The sequence below is a fragment of the Rhinolophus sinicus genome, linkage group LG01, assembly GCF_036562045.2.
Source record: "Rhinolophus sinicus isolate RSC01 linkage group LG01, ASM3656204v1, whole genome shotgun sequence".
Lineage (NCBI taxonomy): Eukaryota > Metazoa > Chordata > Mammalia > Chiroptera > Rhinolophidae > Rhinolophus > Rhinolophus sinicus.
In genome coordinates this window covers 38,759,265-38,779,786 of record NC_133751.1, presented here as the reverse complement: position 1 = coordinate 38,779,786, position 20,522 = coordinate 38,759,265, and the positions used below count along the sequence as shown (strand labels likewise).

General features: G+C 39.7%; 1 protein-coding gene across 1 annotated transcript; it reads left to right on the top strand.

The window, feature by feature from the left end:
• Positions 1–9,204: 9,204 nt before the first annotated feature.
• Positions 9,205–16,466, top strand: GHSR (growth hormone secretagogue receptor). The gene is made up of 3 exons (XM_019734973.2): positions 9,205–9,337; positions 9,579–10,506; positions 12,703–16,466. Exons 2-3 carry the CDS (start codon positions 9,711–9,713, stop codon positions 13,005–13,007), a joined length of 1,101 nt encoding a protein of 366 aa, XP_019590532.1. The 5' UTR covers positions 9,205–9,337; positions 9,579–9,710; the 3' UTR covers positions 13,008–16,466.
• Positions 16,467–20,522: the final 4,056 nt, after the last annotated feature.

Here is a 20,522-nt window from a genome sequence, read left to right as displayed (position 1 = left end):
AGGTCCAGTTGCCATTGCTAGTTGCAGGGGGCGCAGTCCACATCCCTTGTGGGAGTCGAGGAATTGAACTGGCAACCTTGTGCTTGAGAGCCCACTGGCCCATGTGGGAATCGAACCAGCAGCCTTCGGATTTAGGAGCACGGAGCTCTAACCACATGCTTTAACTGCCTGAGCCACCGGGCCGGCCATATAAGTGAGAGTTTTGACTTGAGCTTCTAAGAAAGCTCTTCTCATCTTTTGTTTGCCTTCTTTTTGTCTAGAGCTCATTTGTATGACTGGAGCTCCAACAGGAACTTGGACCATGAAACGACCTTGATATTGGAAACTACTCACAAAGTATGATAGAGAGAAAGGCAGAAGGAACGTGATTCCCGATAACAACATACTGGTCCTGTGCATCCTGTATTCTGATTTCTTTGATAAGGAAAAATAAATCTGTTAACTTTTATTTTGTTTCAGTCTCTCCTTTTTGATATCCTGATTAATCAAATTCTAGTTCTAATTAATACTGGAAATAAGATATAATCAAATGAAAAGTTTAAGAATAATATAAAAATACCATTACAGTTTAATAAAAGAATAAATGGCACATGGCAGTATAAAATTTATTGAAAGGCACAACTAAAGCATGGGAAGACGGTATATAGTGAGTGATAAAGTGTTGAGTTTGGACTCTGAAAATACATGCAGAAATTTTATGGAAGACAAAGGAGTCACCTCAAATTAGGGAAAAAGTGGAGTTTATAATAAATGAGGTTGAAACAACTGCATAACTATTCAGAAAAAGATAAAATTGGATCCATGTACCACTTCATGTACCAAGATAAATTGCAAATGGATCAGAAATATAAATGTTAAAAAAAATAAAAGCACAAAATAATAGAACAAAACATGGATGAATTCCTTCATAACTGAGCAATGAATAAAGCCTTTATAAACATCACTAAAAATCCAGGCATAATAACAAAAAAGACTGACAAATTTGATGACACAAATTTTTTTTAACTTTTGCACACCAAAAATGAACTCATAAGCAATATGTAAAAGACAAATGAACAACTGGGGAAAATATTTTAAATTTATATCATTTAAAAGAGATATCTTCCCAACACAAAAACAGCTCCTGAAAATCAATTTTAAATAGAACAATAACCCAATGGAAAAATGGGCAAAAATCATAGCCTAGTAGTTTACACAAAAAGGCCCTTAAACATATGTAAAAATGTGCAATCTCACCCTAATAAAAGAATATAATTCTAAAACATACTGAAAAACAATTTTCACCTAACAAATGGCATATATTCAAGAGTTGACAACACTGTTGAAGAGGTTGGAAGAACCAGGCACTCTCATCCTTTGTTAATGGAGAGACAATTTGGTACAACCTTATAGAGAGGATTGTGGCAATAGGACAAAACTACAGATACTTTTACCCTGTGATTCAACAATCCCACTTCTAAGAAAATAATGTAGTGTTATGCCTGTCATTTTATAGTACATTTTAGATGTATTTGCCCTGCTACAAAAGCGTATTTCTAGTAGAGATCCAAGATAGCGAAGTAGATAAACACTGTGCCTGCATCCTTCCATGAACACATTAAAATTACAACTAAATTATAGAACAGTCAACCTGGAGAACGATCTGAAGTTTAGCCGAACAGAAGTTCTATGACTAAAAATATAAAGAAGCCACGTCCAGACTGGTAGGAGCAGAGGAGATGTGGAACAGGCCCCAATTCTCCATCTGCCACTTGAAAATCAGGAGGGATATCTCAGCTGTGGATGTTCCCCCGGAGGAGCGAAGGACCCCGGCCCCCTCACACCAGGCTCCCCAGCCCAGAGTACTGGTGCCAGGAAGAGGAGCCCCCACAATATATGGCGGTGAGACACAGTGAGGATTCCACTGTCCGGGTGGGACGGAAGTCTGCGGCAAACCCAGACATCCTGTGAAATGGCCGGCGCACAGACTTACTTGCTTGCAGGCACTCACCTTGGGCTCCAGCGGAGGGACAATGACTCAGGAGGCATCGAAGACATGCAGAGCTTGGGGGTGGAGGTATGTGGCCTCCGACAGAGGACCGTTAGCATTACCCGAGTGTGAGGTCTTCCTCTGTGCAGCCGGAAGGCAGGTGCCATATTTCCTGTGTTGAGCCCGCCCCCACCACGGCCTAATCTGAATCTGATTGGTCTGGTTAGCCACACTGCTCCACCTTGCTGACTCATTAGGTCCCCACCTGACCCAACTCCCACATCGCTGGAGGCACTTTCTTCCCTAGCAGCTAGCCCAACCCACTTTGCACTCTTTCTTGAAAAACTGATATATCAGAGTTTGGCAGGCCCCTGGTGGGCAGTGAGTAGCCTCGGTGTGCTCTGAGACTTTTGCTGAGTAGCTCCAGGCTCAGCACCAAATCAGAATTTACATTAACCTGGTGACCACAACTTTTCACACACTATTGACTCCCTGAGACCTTTGCGTACCACAAGGTTCTATCAGGGGTTGAACCTGAAGGGTGCTGGCAGGTGGCTGCAGGCCTTGGGGTGTCCAGGCCCTGTACTGGTGGCAGCCATCCTCGGTTAGCACCATGGCCTTTCCCACATGCCTCCAGGTTTAGAACAGGCAGCGAACAACTGTGGATTGCTTGGTAGCTCTTACCAGGTAGTTCCTGAACAGTCACAGGCAGTGGTTGACCTGGGCCTGCACTGAAGTCCTTCCCAAGCAGCCTCAGAACCAACATACTTGGAGGGTGCTTTCAGACCACAGTAGAACACCACCCAATTAGCCCCACAATGAGCACACACAAAGGGCATCAGAGCCTGCTGGGGTGAATCCCACTTAGTGGGATTTAAAAAGTGGGGGAGGAGGGAAAGTGAAGGTGAATAAGAGGTGCAAATTTCTAGATATAAAACAAATTAAGTCATGCAGACATAATGTACAGCATGGGGAATATAGTCAATAATATTGTGATAGCATAGTGTGGTGTCAGATGGCTGCTGGACTTATGTGATTACCTCTTTAGGTACATAAATGTTAAATAACTATGGTGTACCCCTGAAACTAACATAATATTGTATGTTATCTATATTTTTATTTTTTAAAAGATTTTATTGGGGAAGGGGAACAGGACTTTATTGGGGAACAGTGTGTACTTCCAGGATTTTTTTCCAAGTCAAGTTATTGTCCTTTCAATCATAGTTGTGGAGGGCGCAGCTCAACTCCAGGTCCAGTTGCCATTGCTAGTTGCAGGGGTCGCAGTCCACATCCCTTGTGGGACTCGAGGAATTGAACTGGCAACCTTGTGCTTGAGAGCCCACTGGCCTATGTGGGAATCGAACCAGCAGCCTTCGGATTTAGGAGCACGGAGCTCTAACCACATGCTTTAACCGCCTGAGCCACCGGGCTGGCCCTATAAGTGAGAGTTTTGACTTGAGCTTCTAAGAAAGCTCTTCTCATCTTTTGTTTGCCTTCTTTTTGTCTAGAGCTCATTTGTATGACTGGAGCTCCAACAGGAACTTGGACCATGAAACGACCTTGATATTGGAAACCACTCACAAAGTGTGATAGAGAGAAAGGCAGAAGGAACATGATTCCCGATAACAACATACTGGTCCTGTGCATCCTGTATTCTGATTTCTTTGATAAGGAAAAACAAATCTGTTAACTTTTATTTTGTTTCAGTCTCTCCTTTTTGATTTCCTGATTAATCAAATTCTAGTTCTAATTAATACTGGAAATAAGATATAATCAAATGAAAAGTTTAAGAATAATATAAAAATACCATTACAGTTTAATAAAAGAATAAATGGCACATGGCAGTATAAAATTCATTGAAAGGCACAACTAAAGCATGGGAAGACAGTACATAGTGAGTGATAAAGTGTTGAGTTTGGACTCTGAAAATACATGCAGAAATTTTATGGAAGACAAAGGAGTCACCTCAAATTAGGGAAAAAGTGGAGTTTATAATAAATGAGGTTGAAACAACTGCATAACTATTCAGAAAAAGATAAAATTGGATCCATGTACCACTTCATGTACCAAGATAAATTGCAAATGGATCAGAAATATAAATGTTAAAAAAAAAAGCACAAAATAATAGAACAAAACATGGATGAATTCCTTCATAACTGAGCAATGAATAAAGCCTTTATAAACATCACTGAAAATCCAGGCATAATAACAAAAAAGACTGACAAATTTGATGACACAAATTTTTTTTAACTTTTGCACACCAAAAATGAACTCATAAGCAATATGTAAAAGACAAATGAACAACTGGGGAAAATATTTTAAATTTATATCATTTAAAAGAGATATCTTCCCAACACAAAAACAGCTCCTGAAAATCAATTTTAAATAGAACAATAACCCAATGGAAAAATGGGCAAAAATCATAGCCTAGTAGTTTACACAAAAAGGCCCTTAAACATATGTAAAAATGTGCAATCTCACCCTAATAAAAGAATATAATTCTAAAACATACTGAAAAAAATTTTCACCTAACAAATGGCATATATTCAAGAGTTGACAACACTGTTGAAGAGGTTGGAAGAACCAGGCACTCTCATCCTTTGTTAATGGAGAGACAATTTGGTACAACCTTATAGAGAGGATTGTGGCAATAGGACAAAACTACAGATACTTTTACCCTGTGATTCAACAATCCCACTTCTAAGAAAATAATGTAGTGTTATGCCTGTCATTTTATAGTACATTTTTAGATGTATTTTCAGAGCCCAGAATCAACACTCAGGCATTACACTAGTATGTGGCCTCTTCGTATATAGCTTTCTTTGTGTCATTCAGTGAATTGTATGTGCCATGTTCCATTTCTTCTTTTGTTAAACTCTAATTTTATTTACATGTTATTCTGTAATATACCTGTAGATATCTAAAGTGACACATGCAGCACGATATAGAACAGTAAAAGATTATTAAAACACAAAAACAAATAAAAGCAATAAAACATTGATCGAATGAAACTAATGTACATCTCCATAATGGAAACTATGGAACTTTCTCAAGGTGGAGTACGATAAAACCATTTAAGAAAAGAATATTGATGTGGGAAAATTCCAGGATATAATGTTATGCTGAAAAATGAAGGTAATGGACAGTGTAGATAGTATACTATTCTCTCTCTCTCTCTCTCTCTCTCTCTCTCTCTCGACAGAAACATACAGAGGAAGGATAAACCGGGAGCTAATTTTTAAAAATGGTATCTACTGGGGAGTATGAAAAAGGAGTAACATTTTCCTGAATATTATTTGGTTTAAAGATTTAAATTTAGGACCATGCTTTATTTTAAAGTTTTAACTGTCAAATCATATAAATGTTTTATATACAGTTGACCCCTGAAAAAGACGGGGGTCAGGGGTGTCAACCGCCCCTCCCCCCAAGTCGAAAACCCACTGTAACTTAAGTCGGCGGCCCTGGGCATATGCACATTCCCACTGGTCAGATGACCCTTGAACATCGCAGGTTTGGACTGGACCAGGTCAGGTGAAAGAATCCCATGTATAAGTGGTCCCATGCAGTTCGAATCCCCATTGTTTAAGGGTCAGCTGTATTTGAAAATAAATTTAAAATAATCCCTAAAATTGAAAGTAACTGAAATAAATCTAACCATACACCATTGGTAACATAACCACACATAAAAAAAAGCATTATTTCAAGTAATTTTAGAACACAGTAGTTGCATACACTTAGTGGGACTAACAAGAACTGCAAGAAAAATCTCAAACTTTGTCAAGTTTACTATTAAGTGGTAATGCTGATGTTATTTGAATAATTATGTTTATGTTGTTAGATGGATGTTCAATATAAATTTAAAATCAAATAATTGGAAAATGAATTACAGTATCTATATAAATGTATGACTTACTTTGGATATGGAAATAATTTCAAACTTAAAGAAAAGTTGCAAGAATAGTACAAAAAAATAATTTCACCTTTTTCCTAGGTTCACTTATTATTAACATTTTACTCCAATTGCTTTTATCATTTGTTCTATTTATCTACACATAAACAGAGTAATTTTCCTGAAACGGGTGTATAAATCTTGGTTGAGTATGTATTTTTAAGAAAAAGAATACTTTCTTTCACATAGTTATCAACTTCAGTAAACTTAACTAACATTGATTCAATACTACTACCTAACCTTCCATCCATATTCTAATTTTGTCAATTGACTCAATACTGTCCTTTATAGAAGTTTTTCTCCGCCAGTTCACAGTCCAGTCTAGGATCAGGAATTACAGTTAATTGTTGTGTCTCTTCATTCTCCTTTAGTCTGGAACATTTTCTCAGTCTTTCTTTGACATTTTTTGAAGAATTTAAAAATAGATTATTCCTCATTTTGAGTTTGTCTGATGTTTCCTTGTGATTAGGTTGGGGTTCTACATTCCTAACTAGAATACTATATAAGTGACATTGCGTCCTTCCCAGAGTATCACATTGGTGATGTTAATTTTGATCACTTGCTAAGGATGTGTTTGATCTATCTACTGTACCGTCGTTATCATCATCATCATCATCATCATCATCATATTTAAAAAAGAGCATACATCCTAGCTCTGGCCACAGGATCTAGTCCGTAATGCTCCAGGGGCAATAACCACCCCTACTGCCCAAATTTAGATTTCTGAATGCTACAAGATACCAGGGATTTTTGGAGAAAATGGCTGCTCTCCCATCTAGAGTAGAGAATTTACAAGATGAGCTAGGGGTATCTTATTGTGCCACAAAGCAAAGAAGTTCTCAGTATCTAAGTGAGTCATGTCAAAAGACTCTGGAGCCAGCTTGAAGGAGATCCCTGTAGCCAAAGGTAGGACAATTCAGGCATCAAAAAAGAAAGGATGATCATAATTGGTTGGTCTACATTGACTATATAAAAATCTATGAATCCATAATACTCCCTATACCATAAGACTCCCTACACCAAGGACAAGCCGTGCTGGGCTCTTTCATTCCAATGTGCTTTGTGCCCTTTGTCTGAACAGTTACCATGTTTTGCTTCATCTGACAGAACTCAGCTTCCGAGATCCACCTCAGATGCCACTTCCTCTAAGAAACCTTCCCCGAAACCTCTATTTAATTAATTGTTTTTCCACATTTCAGCAGAACTCATTGTACATGCCTCATACTGTACTGAAATTGCTAGCTTAACCGTAGTTTTCTTTCTAGACTAAGTTTATATATATAGGAACTGTCTGGGTTTCATCTATTTCCAGTGCCTAGCACATACTTATACACATCTTTATAGATTATATAATATGATGTGTTTTGAATAAATGGCTCAATTTCAATAGTATTCCCTGTTTCTTCTTCATCACACAATACAGACTTGTCCGTATTTTAGAAAAGTTTGAATGCAGTTCAAAGAGCTGGCTATTTTAGTCAGTATGCCACATATTTATCACACTAGGTATTTAAAAAAGATTTTTTTCCCCCATCTATCAGCCATTGCTTTGCCTCTGAGTAGACTCCAATTATGTCGCACAATCTTTTCCTGATTCTTATTAGACAATAGCTTCCTACAATATTTTCACTTATTCCCGTCTGTTTTCTCCTCCTAAAGATCTGTCTGCATACATAAATCTACGGATAACATAGGGTGGGAAGTGTTAAAATCAAAATTTGTTAGTAACTGGTGGCTTGACTTAGTTGTAATCTTTTTTAAAATAATAGCTTGAAGCAAAGTTTCTTTTAAAGTCAGTTTCTTCCAACATCTGCAACACACCAGTGGTAACCTATGTAGCATGTTGTCTGTATCAAACCCCCCTCATGCAGTCTCTCATTAGGTGTGGAATATTCCATGCACGTGTGCATACTTCCAGCCTTGAGTCTTTGTGAAGTTTTAAGTATTAGCAATTCTGGTGGTAGATATGATGTAAACCATCCGTCAAAGGCATGTGCAAACCCACTAAAATGCTTCAGGAAAGTCCTCTGTCGTACACAGTGAATGGATTCTCATTTAGGCCAGGGGCAGGTGAGCGCGGATAGGCGCGGTCAGCGCAGCCGCTTAACGCGGGTCTGCTTAACGCGTGTCTGTGTTTGAGAGGAATCTCCCTGGCTTCCTCGTGGAGCAGAATTCACGTGCCGAGGCGCAAGTGGAAAAAGTTCAGAACCGCGGAACCGCAGCTCGCGGAGAGCTGCGCGGCGCCGTAGCGGGTCGCTGGCCGCGGTGCTGAACGCTCTCCCGAGCTGCCCCCAGGTTGACCGTCCGGTGGCCAGGAGGGTTGGAGCGCTCGCCGGCAGCCGCCAGTCTCACGTATTCGGTCGTCGACTACTGGTTCCGGGCAGGGTGCGCACAGGATACCTCCAGGGGAGTCACCTGGCGAGTACACGGGCGACCTCCGACCAATTCCCAGCAGGCGCAGCTCCTGCCACTCAACAGCAACCCCAATAACAGCAACGCGGCCTATATTTATTTATTGAGTGCTCACTCTATCGCCGACCCTTGACAACCACTCCCAGTGGTCCTCACAACATCGTTGAAATTTAAAGTAAGAAGGTTGATAACCTTGCCCAAATGAACACAGCTACCGAATGGGTGATCTCCCTCAACTTGCCTCAGAAAATGTTTATTGTGCACCCTCGACGTGCCAGCCTAACAGCCTCTGCTCCTCCTGCTTTGAGGGCTCCACCCTCCCTCCCACCACGCTCCCTTCCTCTGCCACTCTTTCCTTCCTCCCTCCAGGTTTGCATCGGAAAAAGCAATCTACACAGCTCACCCCTACCACCGCGGCGCTGGGTCAGAACACAGTTAGGTACACATTTTGCCTTTTCGGGCTCAAAAGTCCAAATTGGTGGGAGATCCGAGTCTAGTCCCAGACTCCCCAATTGCTGTGTGACCTTGAACAAGTGGCCACATGTCTCTGAATCTGTTTCTCCCCCCAATACATTGATAGGTAATACCGTAAGGCCGCGGGGCAGCTCTTCCCAGATGTGCATCACTCTCCTCTCCCGTCAAAACACAAACACTAGGTCTCTCTTTTTTGTACTTCGTACCCCCCATTTCCAAGCCCGGTTGCGCACGCTCGCTTCTCCCCACCAGGTCCATAGCCAACTCTACCCCCTGTTGAGAAAAAACTCAGGTCCCATCAACTGAAGGCGTTCTCCTCGCCTCCTCCACCGCCCCCGCCCCCACCTGGGTGTGACCTGCGCTTCTGGGCCACACAAGCCAGTCAGAGTCCAACGCCGGGGAGAGAGAGCTCCTCGCGCTCCCACTTCTCAGTGCCGGGTGTCCGTGGTCCCCATGAGTCGGGACGCTTTGGGAAGTGCAAGATGCAGCCGGAGTGAGAACGCGAAGGTGAGGCACGGCTGCTTCGGTGACAGGTACGTGTGTAGAGGCTGCGTAGAGGCTGGGTTGGGAAGGAGACTTTGGGGGCGAGGATGAGGGGGAGGGAGGATTCCAGAAAAAGCGGTGGATCACTCTGTTGTTCTCACCGTGTGTGTGTGTGTGTGTGTGTGTGTGTGTGTGTCCCTGCCTTCCTCTCTCCACTCCTCCCCGCCCCAGTCTCTCAATGTCACCTTCTACCTCGGCTTCTGCTTCTCACTTCCCTCTTTCCTCTCCAAGCATCTTCCCTACGCACCCGCGCCCGCTCCTCCCTCGCACTCTCTCGGCGCCTAAGGAGACCATCTCCGGGACCAGCCCTGTCCATCTTTCAGCGCGATCGCATCACAGAGCTAGTTAAGTTGAACCCGCAGCATGTGGAACGCGACGCCGAGTGACGAGCCAGGGCTCAACCTCACGCTGCCGGACCTGGACTGGGACGCTCCCGCCGACAACGACTCTCTGGTGGACGAGCTGCTGCCTCTCTTCCCTGCGCCGCTGCTGGCGGGCGTCACCGCCACCTGCGTGGCGCTCTTCGTGGTGGGCATCGCGGGCAACCTGCTCACCATGCTAGTGGTGTCGCGTTTCCGCGAACTGCGCACCACCACAAACCTCTATCTGTCCAGCATGGCCTTCTCCGACCTACTCATCTTCCTCTGCATGCCCCTGGACCTCGTCCGCCTCTGGCAGTACCGGCCCTGGAACTTCGGCGACCTGCTCTGCAAACTCTTCCAGTTCGTCAGCGAGAGTTGCACCTACGCCACGGTGCTCTCCATCACCGCACTGAGCGTTGAGCGCTACTTCGCCATCTGCTTCCCGCTGCGGGCCAAGGTGGTGGTCACCAAAGGCCGGGTGAAGCTGGTTATCCTGGTCATCTGGGCGGTGGCCTTCTGCAGCGCCGGGCCCATCTTCGTGCTGGTCGGCGTGGAGCACGAGAATGGCACTGACCCTCGGGACACCAACGAGTGCCGCGCCACCGAGTTCGCCGTGCGCTCCGGACTGCTCACCGTCATGGTGTGGGTGTCCAGCGTCTTTTTCTTCCTGCCTGTCTTCTGCCTCACTGTGCTCTACAGCCTAATCGGCAGGAAGCTGTGGCGCAGGAAACGCGGCGAGGCGGCGGTGGGCGCCTCGCTCAGAGACCAGAACCACAAACAAACCGTCAAAATGCTGGGTGGGTCTCCGCGCGCCCTCGAGATTTAGCTCCCCAGTGCCCTCCTCTCCCCATGCATTTCTACCTTCTCCCTGAGTCTCTACCTCTCTTTCCTGTCTCTCTCCGTCTCTGTTTCTCTGTGCATCTGTCTCTCAATCATTCTCTCCTGTTTCTGTCTTGAGGTCTCCCTTTGGTCTCCAAGTTCTCTGTCCTGTGCGCGTCCCTGTCCTCTAGTTTCTTTCATTCTTTCTTTTTCTTTTTTTTCTTTTTTTTCACTTTTTTTGCTTTCTTGTTTATCTATCTGTTTCTCTCCCTCCTCCCTCCCTTTCTCCTCCCCCCCCCCATCTCTCACACCCCCAACTTAGTCACAGTCTTGATTCTCTCTTTTGGTGTCTGTCTCTTTGTGTCTGTCTTTCTTCCTCTCTTGCCTTTCTCTCTTTCATGGAAAAAAGCCCTGCTTGTGTATTTCCCTAAAATGAATTTTATATCAACCCAGAAACTTTGCTTCAAAACTGGAATATTTCATAAAAATTTATTGTGGTCTTTAAATGTTAAAGGTGAGGTTAAGTTTCCTGCCTCAAGTAGAATTTGTGGATAGCTAAGTTAGACTAAGAAAAGCAAGCATTAAATCTAGAAAGTATTCAGTGGTAAATTTTACCAAAAACATGAATAATTTGGATAATTCTGCCAGAAATGATTCAGTTTTATTTCACGGTTGTGATTTGCTTTATGCCCTGCATTTTTTCAAATAATTGAATCAATTCTGTTTACCCTGCTGCTGTTTGTACAGCTTTACAAGGAAGTCAGTGGCAAATCAATGCTGGAGTCTCCATTTGTTTTCATGATTACTTATCTCTCCAGGTAGAAAAGTCTAGCACAATCTAGGATAAGGCAGGATAGGCAGGCTTCCAGCATGAGAGAGGGAGACTTTGTGGAAGCTGACAGGACTTACTGTCTCCCCCAGATGGCCCTTCAGAGAACCTTTGGGTGCAGTGTCATGACTAGAGTGTGCTGAATATGTACTGCACGAATTCAACTTCTTTAAGTATTCGTATGTGTTTGGTACAAGTGAAACAATACAAGCAAAATATTAACTCTACTTGCTTTTTCAAAAAGAAAGTCCGTACTCTTTGTTATCTGGATATTATAGGCAACATTGTATGCTTATTTGCATATTTAATGCTCTTAGAAACCATTCCAAAATGATTTTGTATTTGTAATTTTACAATTCCTAGAATTCTGTATATTAAAGTTTATTCAAGGAGTACCAATATTTTTCAGTTTTTAGACCAGTGATTCTCACAACATGACTCATAGAGTGTAAACCTTCAGGGAACTCTGATAATCATGTGGCTACTGTGGCAGTCAGTTGCTACTATGCAACTTAGTTTTGAAAATAAGTTTAGTAATGTCCTCTAACTTTATTTTTAAGCCATTAATTATCCTCGTTAGTGTGTTAACATTACTATTAATTTTCTTTTGCCTTGACAGATTGAAGGGCATCACTAAAGTAGTATAAGGACTAAAATATTTTTTTTCCCTCTGATTTCTGAATTTTAAAAACTGAATCTAGAATTTCAGAAGTCTTGAAAAAAATTACTTCACGTGCACGCAATGAAGTCTTGGATGGATGATAATTAATTAGTTGTTTTTATATTTTACTGTGTCCATTGTAGGTGGCAAAGAATCATCCACCTCATTGTCTCAATCCTGCTTGCATATTCAATCCTCTGTGAAATTTTAAAAAGGAAAAGAGAAAAGCAGGTGTCCTGGTTTCCTTCCTAAAGATTTTAATTTAGTGAATTTATATCACATTCCAGGAATCTGTACCCCAGGGAATGCTGACACCTAGCTATGGTTGAGTATAACCACTTTACCTCATATGTGTTTGGTTGTGTCTAACACATACTATAAAACAGTAGACAATTGTGAACAAATGGCCTGGTCACTTGAGTCAATATGTCAATCCAATCTCAAAATAAGTCAAATAGTTATTAAACAAAAATGACTGGAAGCTCAGTAAAAATGGTTGAACTGTTGATCCAGACAGACTCAATCTGGGTGAAAATCTAGGAATGGAAAAGAGCAGAACATAATGTTTCTCTGAAGTGACTGGTCACACCACACATAATCAAAACAAAACTGCATCATCCAAATAGAATGTGATTTGCTATGACATTCCTTGAACTGATGCTGTCTCTCCCATTGTTCTTTCAGCTGTAGTGGTGTTTGCTTTCATCCTCTGCTGGCTGCCCTTCCACGTTGGGCGATACTTATTTTCCAAGTCCTTCGAGCCTGGATCCCTGGAGATTGCTCAGATCAGCCAATACTGCAACCTCGTGTCCTTCGTCCTCTTCTACCTCAGTGCTGCCATCAACCCTATTCTGTACAACATCATGTCCAAGAAGTACCGGGTGGCGGTGTTCAAACTTCTAGGATTTGAACCCTTTCCCCAGAGGAAGCTCTCCACTCTGAAGGATGAAAGTTCTCGGGCCTGGACAGAATCTAGCATTAATACATGACCAAGCACATTGCTGAGCAAAGTCATCGCTTATTGTTCAAAAACGGAAGCCATAGCACAGCAGAACTTGGGAGGACGTTGAAGGTTAATTTTGGAATTGGGGACACATAGGTCTGGAAAGAGTTGGGGGGGAAGAAAAGAGAATTTGTAGTGTGTGAGAAGTTTAATTTGATTGGATACTCATGAGTGCTCTCATACACTAGTTCTGCATATTCATTGCCTGTAATTTTGTATTCTGCTGGTGGTGCTAGCAAGAGCTTTGCAATTCAGAGAAAGGAGGAGATGCAGAGAGGGCAATTAGGGCACTTCTTACTGGATAAATATTTAATCTGACTTACTTTTTCATAATGATAAGAAACTTTGATTAAAAGAATGACATTGACATGAAAAATTTTAAACATGACTTTTAAAAACTAGAAGTTTTCATATAGCTCTAGATCAAGAGAGCTCTATCTGTCCAAGAGAAATATGATGCAATATAAGTGATCAAGAAAATTATTAATGAGAATTATTTTATATTCTTTTTTCCTAAAAAGTCTTTGAAATTTTGTTCTTTTTTTACATTAACAGTGCACCTTAATTTGGACATTGTTTTCATCAGTAATACTTGATGAATTTAGATTTCATAAAATTTGCAGATGAAAAGTAGATTCATAAATCTAAGTTGTTCAAACACACTTAAAAGTTTTTCGAAAACCAAAGCTACAAGTTTTAAAATTTTGAATGAATTGAAATTAAAAATTTAGTTCAAGTTGTCACTAGTCGTTTCAAATATTCAATGGCCAAATGTGGCTAGTCATTACTATTTTGACAGTGCAGCTATAGAGTATATGTAAAATTATTGTTAATCTTATAAAAATGTTTAAAAATTAATACTTATTCCCGCAAATGTTTTTATAGCAAAATAAGCTTCATAGAGTTTTAGCATGGTAAATCCCCCAAATCACACCTAAATGCCCTATTTCTTCAAGCTTGTAAGAAAATCGATATTAAATATAAAATGCATTTTTAAATTAGGTTGAATTACATGCAATAATATTCAGGAAACGAAACTTTATACAAATTGTAAAAAAATCACAGACTGCCTTACTTGGCTTAACAAAAACACTTAAGCCAACCATAAGGCTTGATTTGTGGATAAAGGAATAATTTACAACTTACTCTGAAAAGCTGACAGGAACTTATGAACATAGAAATTTTTCAAATGGTGAAAAATTCAGAATCTCTTAAATGCTACTGCTTATTGATATTCAAAACTTCTTTTAATCTTACAACCATTTATTTCAAAGTGCCTATGCCATGTCCTATCTCCAAATTAGTTTTTCTGTTTACATTCCACTGCTTATCTTATAGATGTTTACCTAGATTTCCAGTCTCCCTCTTAATCATAATAATGAATGATTACGTAACTTCAACTAAATATTGTATGTTTTGGTTACAAATCTAAAGTTTTCACTTATATTGACATTGTTCCCTGTATAGTAAAGTTATTGCATATGAAATATATTATTCCAAAAGTGATTTCTTCATACTTCTATGCAATACTAAGTCATATAAGCAATTGCTACATGATGTTACTGGTTCACCTATGGAACTGATTGAGTCATTTAGGGAAATTACTACCATGACTGATTTCTTTCCCCCACCAAAAGTAAAAAATATTATGCTGAAGTAATTGATTATTTATCTTAGAAACATGGAAACATAATCATAATTAGAATGATTTCTCTAGAGAAATATTTCCAAAATCCATTCTGACACTAAAACTGCCCTACCAATTTAGTCTAAATGCAGAACTTTAGCAAACTGATCATTCAGTTAATTCTTGGGAGTGCATCAGTATTTCATAAAAATACACTGATTTATTTAAACCCATGGGACACTAATTAGGTCAGTCAGCATTATTGTCCTCAATAGGTCCCAGTAAATCCCAAAGAGGTATTTCAGTTTCCTGATACCTTTAAGTTTTCATCTACAAATATATTTTACTTGCGAGAAAACAAGCAAAAAAGGGTTGACTTCCATCACACAGTCGATTGCCTTGAAGAAAAACAAACCTAACTTTTAATTAGTTGCTTACCCAGTCAATGGTCCCCCTTTTCTTGTGGGTTCATGTCTGTAGTCTCAGCCTAAGTCACAGGGAAGAGTTTATATATCGAGGACCACCATTGTCCTTCGCTGGTGTTAATCTGGGACGCAGAATATATGTTTGGAGAAAGGGACTTTTAATTTGTCTTCTTACATCATTGCATCTTTATTGTTTGTAACTTCATTGTGTCATCATACTCCATAAATTATTTAAGACTCAGGGAAAAGAAGAACTTACCTTAAGGAAAATAGTTTCTAAAAGCCCACCATTTCACAAACATTTAATGCCTGATATGTTCTAAACTCTAGAGATTAAAAAAACCAAGGATTTTATCCATAGTGAGCTTCTGGTCACTCGTGTGTTGTGCTGTAGGAAGTGATTAATAAATATAATAAGTTATGAAGTTAACCTCTCCAGGCAACACTGCATCAAACTGTCCTCCAGCATTTCACGGGGCGGTTCATCTCCCTGTATTCCTGTGAATTTGGCTCAAAATAGATTTAAAATGGGCTGTCTGTACACAAACCAGTCAAATGTGTAGATGCAGTTAGTGGGTCTGTCAGTGGTCATTACTTTCACCGCATTCTTTGTTAATGTAAGGAAAGTCAATGAATTGGTTTCATTTTCAGCGTGTGTTTCCATTTTCCTGGTTATCCAGCTTTGAGGTTTCTGTCCTCACACCTTACAGTAAGTCACAGAATCAAGGGCTGTATCATTTTCATTATAGAAAGTGATGATTGTATGAGTAACAACTTTTAAATAATTGTTTAAAGAAAATGTTCATTTCCATGAATTATTTAAAATTGACAGTTTTGTGGCAAGGATACTTAGAAACATTTCTAGTGTCTGGCCGGAACTGGGAAACCTTTCTTTATAGTCAACTCTTTATTTCAATGAAAGTTGTTGTGATGAGATTTGAATTGAAATTTCAGCTTTTTCACGCTAGTGCTTTTATTAAGAAACTGAAATCAGTACACATAATTATGAGTTCAACGTTGACAATTTTAGCTATTTTTTGTTGTTGTTGCTGTTTTTCACTTATTCACATACTTGAATTTAACATTTGAAAAAACAACTGTTAGACTTTTTGCAAGACTGGTGACACTCTCTTTTCTTTTAAAAAACTGTATACACCTTTGAAATGTGACACACATATTTACATGTATCAAAATTTCTTGTCACAGTGTCTAAGTGAATAGAATAGAGCTTTCTTCCATCAGAAATACTGTATGGAGTATAAATAATGTCATTAAAAGATGAAGATAATGCAGTTCATGGTTCATTATCTAATGATCCTCCTATGATCCCTTTGCAATTCAAATTGCAACACTAGCCAGGAAAAACACAACTGAAAATTAACTAGGTAATTAGTGACGGTGTTAATTCAGTGAATTGAAATTATATATATATATGTATATATATATATATATATATATACATATATATATATATATATATATATATATATATATATATATATATATGTATATTTATCCAGAGAATGAACTGCAAGTCAAAATCAACAAAAAGCAATGTGCTGGTGATAAACACTAACTGCTTTAAACCCACATCTTTTATTCATTCACATTAAATAAATTCAGTTATGTTAATTCTTGGCAATAATGTAAGTTTGAAGCATATAATGGAAAGAGTTTGGATGAGGCTTATTTTGTGTTTTCCCTTTTGAATGCAAATTCTTGCAGGGTATCAGAGGCTAGCCATTTTGGTTGAGAGAATCATCAACCTTAAAAAAAAGCTGTCATGCCTATGTCCCTCCCAATTAATTTCGATTAATATTTTATGCTGCTGGAATTCCAAATAATATTTTATGCTGTGACACAGTATACCCTTTGCTCAAGGGATTACTGACTTCCCTCAAAACTGGCAAACCATTAAAGCCCTCCAAAAGCATGCCTCACGTAAATCCACCAAAATGTTTACCAATGTCCTTTCCAGAAGAATTCCTCTTCCCCTAACCCCACCCCAGAGAACGTATTTGGAAAGAATAGTTTGGAAGATTTTCTGTGATTTTAACATCTCAAATCCAAACATTTCTCTGGCTCAAACAACACAAATATTTTTTTTTCACTTTTGGCATTATAGGTTTAGTGTACTAGAGAGCATTTGGTCATGTAAATATGTCCAAACAGCACAGTTTCCTGTTTTACTGATACCTGCTGTATTCTAAGTCTGTGTAGAATTTACTACTTTGTTGATTTGTGTCGTTACAATGTGTCATAAATGCCACTAAAGATATTCTGATTTGTGATTTGTTTTTAAAGGTTTTTGTGAACATCAGAGAGTTTACTGTAGCTCTCCTGTACCTGTCGTATGAAATCAGGCATTAGTTTTCTTTCCTGTGTGTGTCCTTAACCAAACAATTGCTTAATAAATACCTTTTTAAAGCCTCTATCTAATTTCTTCCACTTACAGTTATAAATCTCGGGATCTGGGATATTTCACTTCTACTTTCGTCTTGACTTCAGTTCTATTTTGTCCTTTTACTTTTGGAAACACATATTTTGCAACTATATGGAGGTGTTTGTTGTAGTGAATTTTATTTCCCCAAGGGCTCCAATGTTTAATAATGATTAAGCCATTTCTGTAAGTATTAAGAAGAGTTAGGGATCCTGCGATGGGCTGTGATCCCACGCTCTCTGTTTCTTACAGCCTGCGGCCCTTGGAGCCCAGACTGTTGCAGTCTCCATGGTGTTATACTCATGTGTGTCCCAAAGACCACAAGCTGTTTGAGTCAAGGGAAGGATTCCTATGCTTCTTGAAGTAGCAGCCACACACTGAAGTTGGTGGGACAAAATGAAAGTTTGAAGACAGGGTTATGCGTCCCCTGGGCATTAGCTTCCAGACATATGGACTACAGGAGCCAATAAAATTTAAAGCTAAAATTGGAGGACCACTATAGGTGTTCAACTTTTATTGGCTAATTAAGGGACTTTAAAATACCCTACTATCTATTATCACCAACATTTCAACTTAAAAAGAACATTAAGCTAAAAAAAAAGTAGAAAAGACATAATCTTGTAATAAAGGATTGTCACAGTGTGAAAGTTCAATGTATTCTACATACCACAAAATCATAGGTTGTTAACATGAGTTAATTACCATTGGGAAGGAGTACCTAAAAATGTATCCTTGGCAATTAATAATTAGCATTACACTAAAGTAATCCGAAGAAGCAAGTTATGGGATTTGTTTTCATTGATCTGCTGAGGCCCTTTCCAACATCTTCCGACCCTTTCTCTCTCCTTCAACTCTGCGCCCACCAGTGGCCATCACATTCTTTCAGCACCCCCCCCCACACACACACACACACACACTCACACACTCACATGGCAGACTCCGGGTATGACTCTCAGGTCAAAAGAGAAGAGGCCCACAGGTCTGCCTGGGACTTGGTGAGTCTCGCATTCTGAGGTCAGTGTAAAAATGTTGGTTGCTCTTAACTTCCTGGCTCATAATTCATCATCGGTTCCTAATTGTCATTCTAGGTATTTTCGCTGTAAGCATCTCTGCATAAACATCTTTGCTGCAAGCAGTTTCACTGCAAACATTTCCAGCAGACAGCTACTAACGGGTCCTAAGGATGCTTTTGCTGTTAAAGATAAAATAACTGGTTGACAGGTTTACACTTGGCAAACTTAATATATTTCAACTAGTTGTCAGTTGGTTTCATTTCTATATTGATGAGCTTCTCACAGTACCCACATTTTTATATAATACAAATCTTAGTCTTATAATGCTCTAGACCAGAGGTGTCAAAACTGTGGCCCGCAGGCCAACTGCGGCCTGCAATCCATTGTTAATTGGTCCGCAACAAATTCCAAAAATATATTTAGTTTACTTAAATAAACCAGGTGAGGCAATACGTACTTCACCTCGAGTGAGTGGCCCGGCTGTTTGTGTGTTTTACCGCATATGGCCCTTGGTAAAAAACGTTGAAAAAAGTTTGGACACCCCTGGTCTAGATAGTAATGAGTGGGCGTGGTTGCCTTAAAATAATGGATGATAACAACTATGTTTGTAAAGCCGGATTGTACAGCTACTTGTAAAGCCAGATTGCATGTTACACTAGAAAATGACAACTATCAGTTTTTGCAAATCTTTCTTTGAGCACAATCATCCCTCCCACGTGTCAAAATCAAAAGTTTACCAAGCTACGGTGAATATAATCAAGGCAGCTACTACTTCTCAACTGTCTTCAAGACCAGTAATGATCAATTCTTTAGTTGGAAACTCATACCGCTTTGAATGAAGGAAGAAATTGCAGTGAAAAAGTGCAATGTTGAAGGAAGAGACGAATCAACCGCAAAAAGTGTCTAACAATGTGAACAAAAGACTTTGAAACAATGTATGTTCATGTTTCGAGATAGTTTTTCAAATTTTGGTATTAGTTTTTCATGTTTCAGTATGTCTTTCTTAATGTCCCTCTTTTTGTTGTTATTATTTTCTCTCTTTTACGGTGAAATTGCCTATGGCCGACTAGTTGTGTGGTGAAAATGTTTGCAGGGAAAATGGGTACGTCAAAAATATTGGACATGCCTGCCTTCATAGTCTGCTTCCTTCAGGGGGCAATCAAATTAATTCTAAATCAGTACACATCTCCTAAGGAAGAGTTTGGCAGGATGCATTAAATGCACATGAACTACATATCCTTTGCTCCAGTAATTTCACATCAAGACTTAATTATGGAGTAACACAAAGATTTAACTGTAATGGTGCTCATTGTATCTTATTTATAATTGTGAAAACTTGAAAAACCCAAATATTGGCGAACAGGGAATTAGTTACATAAATTCCACAAAAGATAATAGTTATGCAGCACTGTGATAAGGGTTTTCACCTCATTTTTTCATATAGTTTTCCCAGCACACCTAGAAGGAGGTTCTATTCTTATCCTTATGGGGATTGGGGGGGCGGGGGAGTAACAGAGATGAGAGTTTTGTCACATGGTCAGTCAATGGCAGAGCTGGAATTTGACCTCAGACCAGTTAGGTTCTGGTGTTCTCCCTTTCCCTATTCTAGAGCATGCAGGCATTAAAAATGACATTGTAGGAAAATTTTAACACTGTGATTAAATGCTTACCTGATATTAGAAAGTTAAAAAAAGCATAATATTCCATCTTATATAAAAAAAATATTGTTCACACAGCAAAAGAACTGAAAAGATAGAGCATATACAAGTATTAACACTATTTCTCTGGTCTGTGGAAATGTTTTCCTCTATTTTCTATTTCGGGAGATATCTATTTAGTTTCGGGAGACAGGAGCAAGAGTTGCGTATCAGATAAATGTCAATGTCACCTGAATTCTGTGGTTTCAATGGCTTGTGTGACACCCCCCACCCCCCTTTATCAGTTTCTTGCTTCCCCTATCTTTTTCTATCTCTGTATCTGTCCCAAAGAGCTTCAA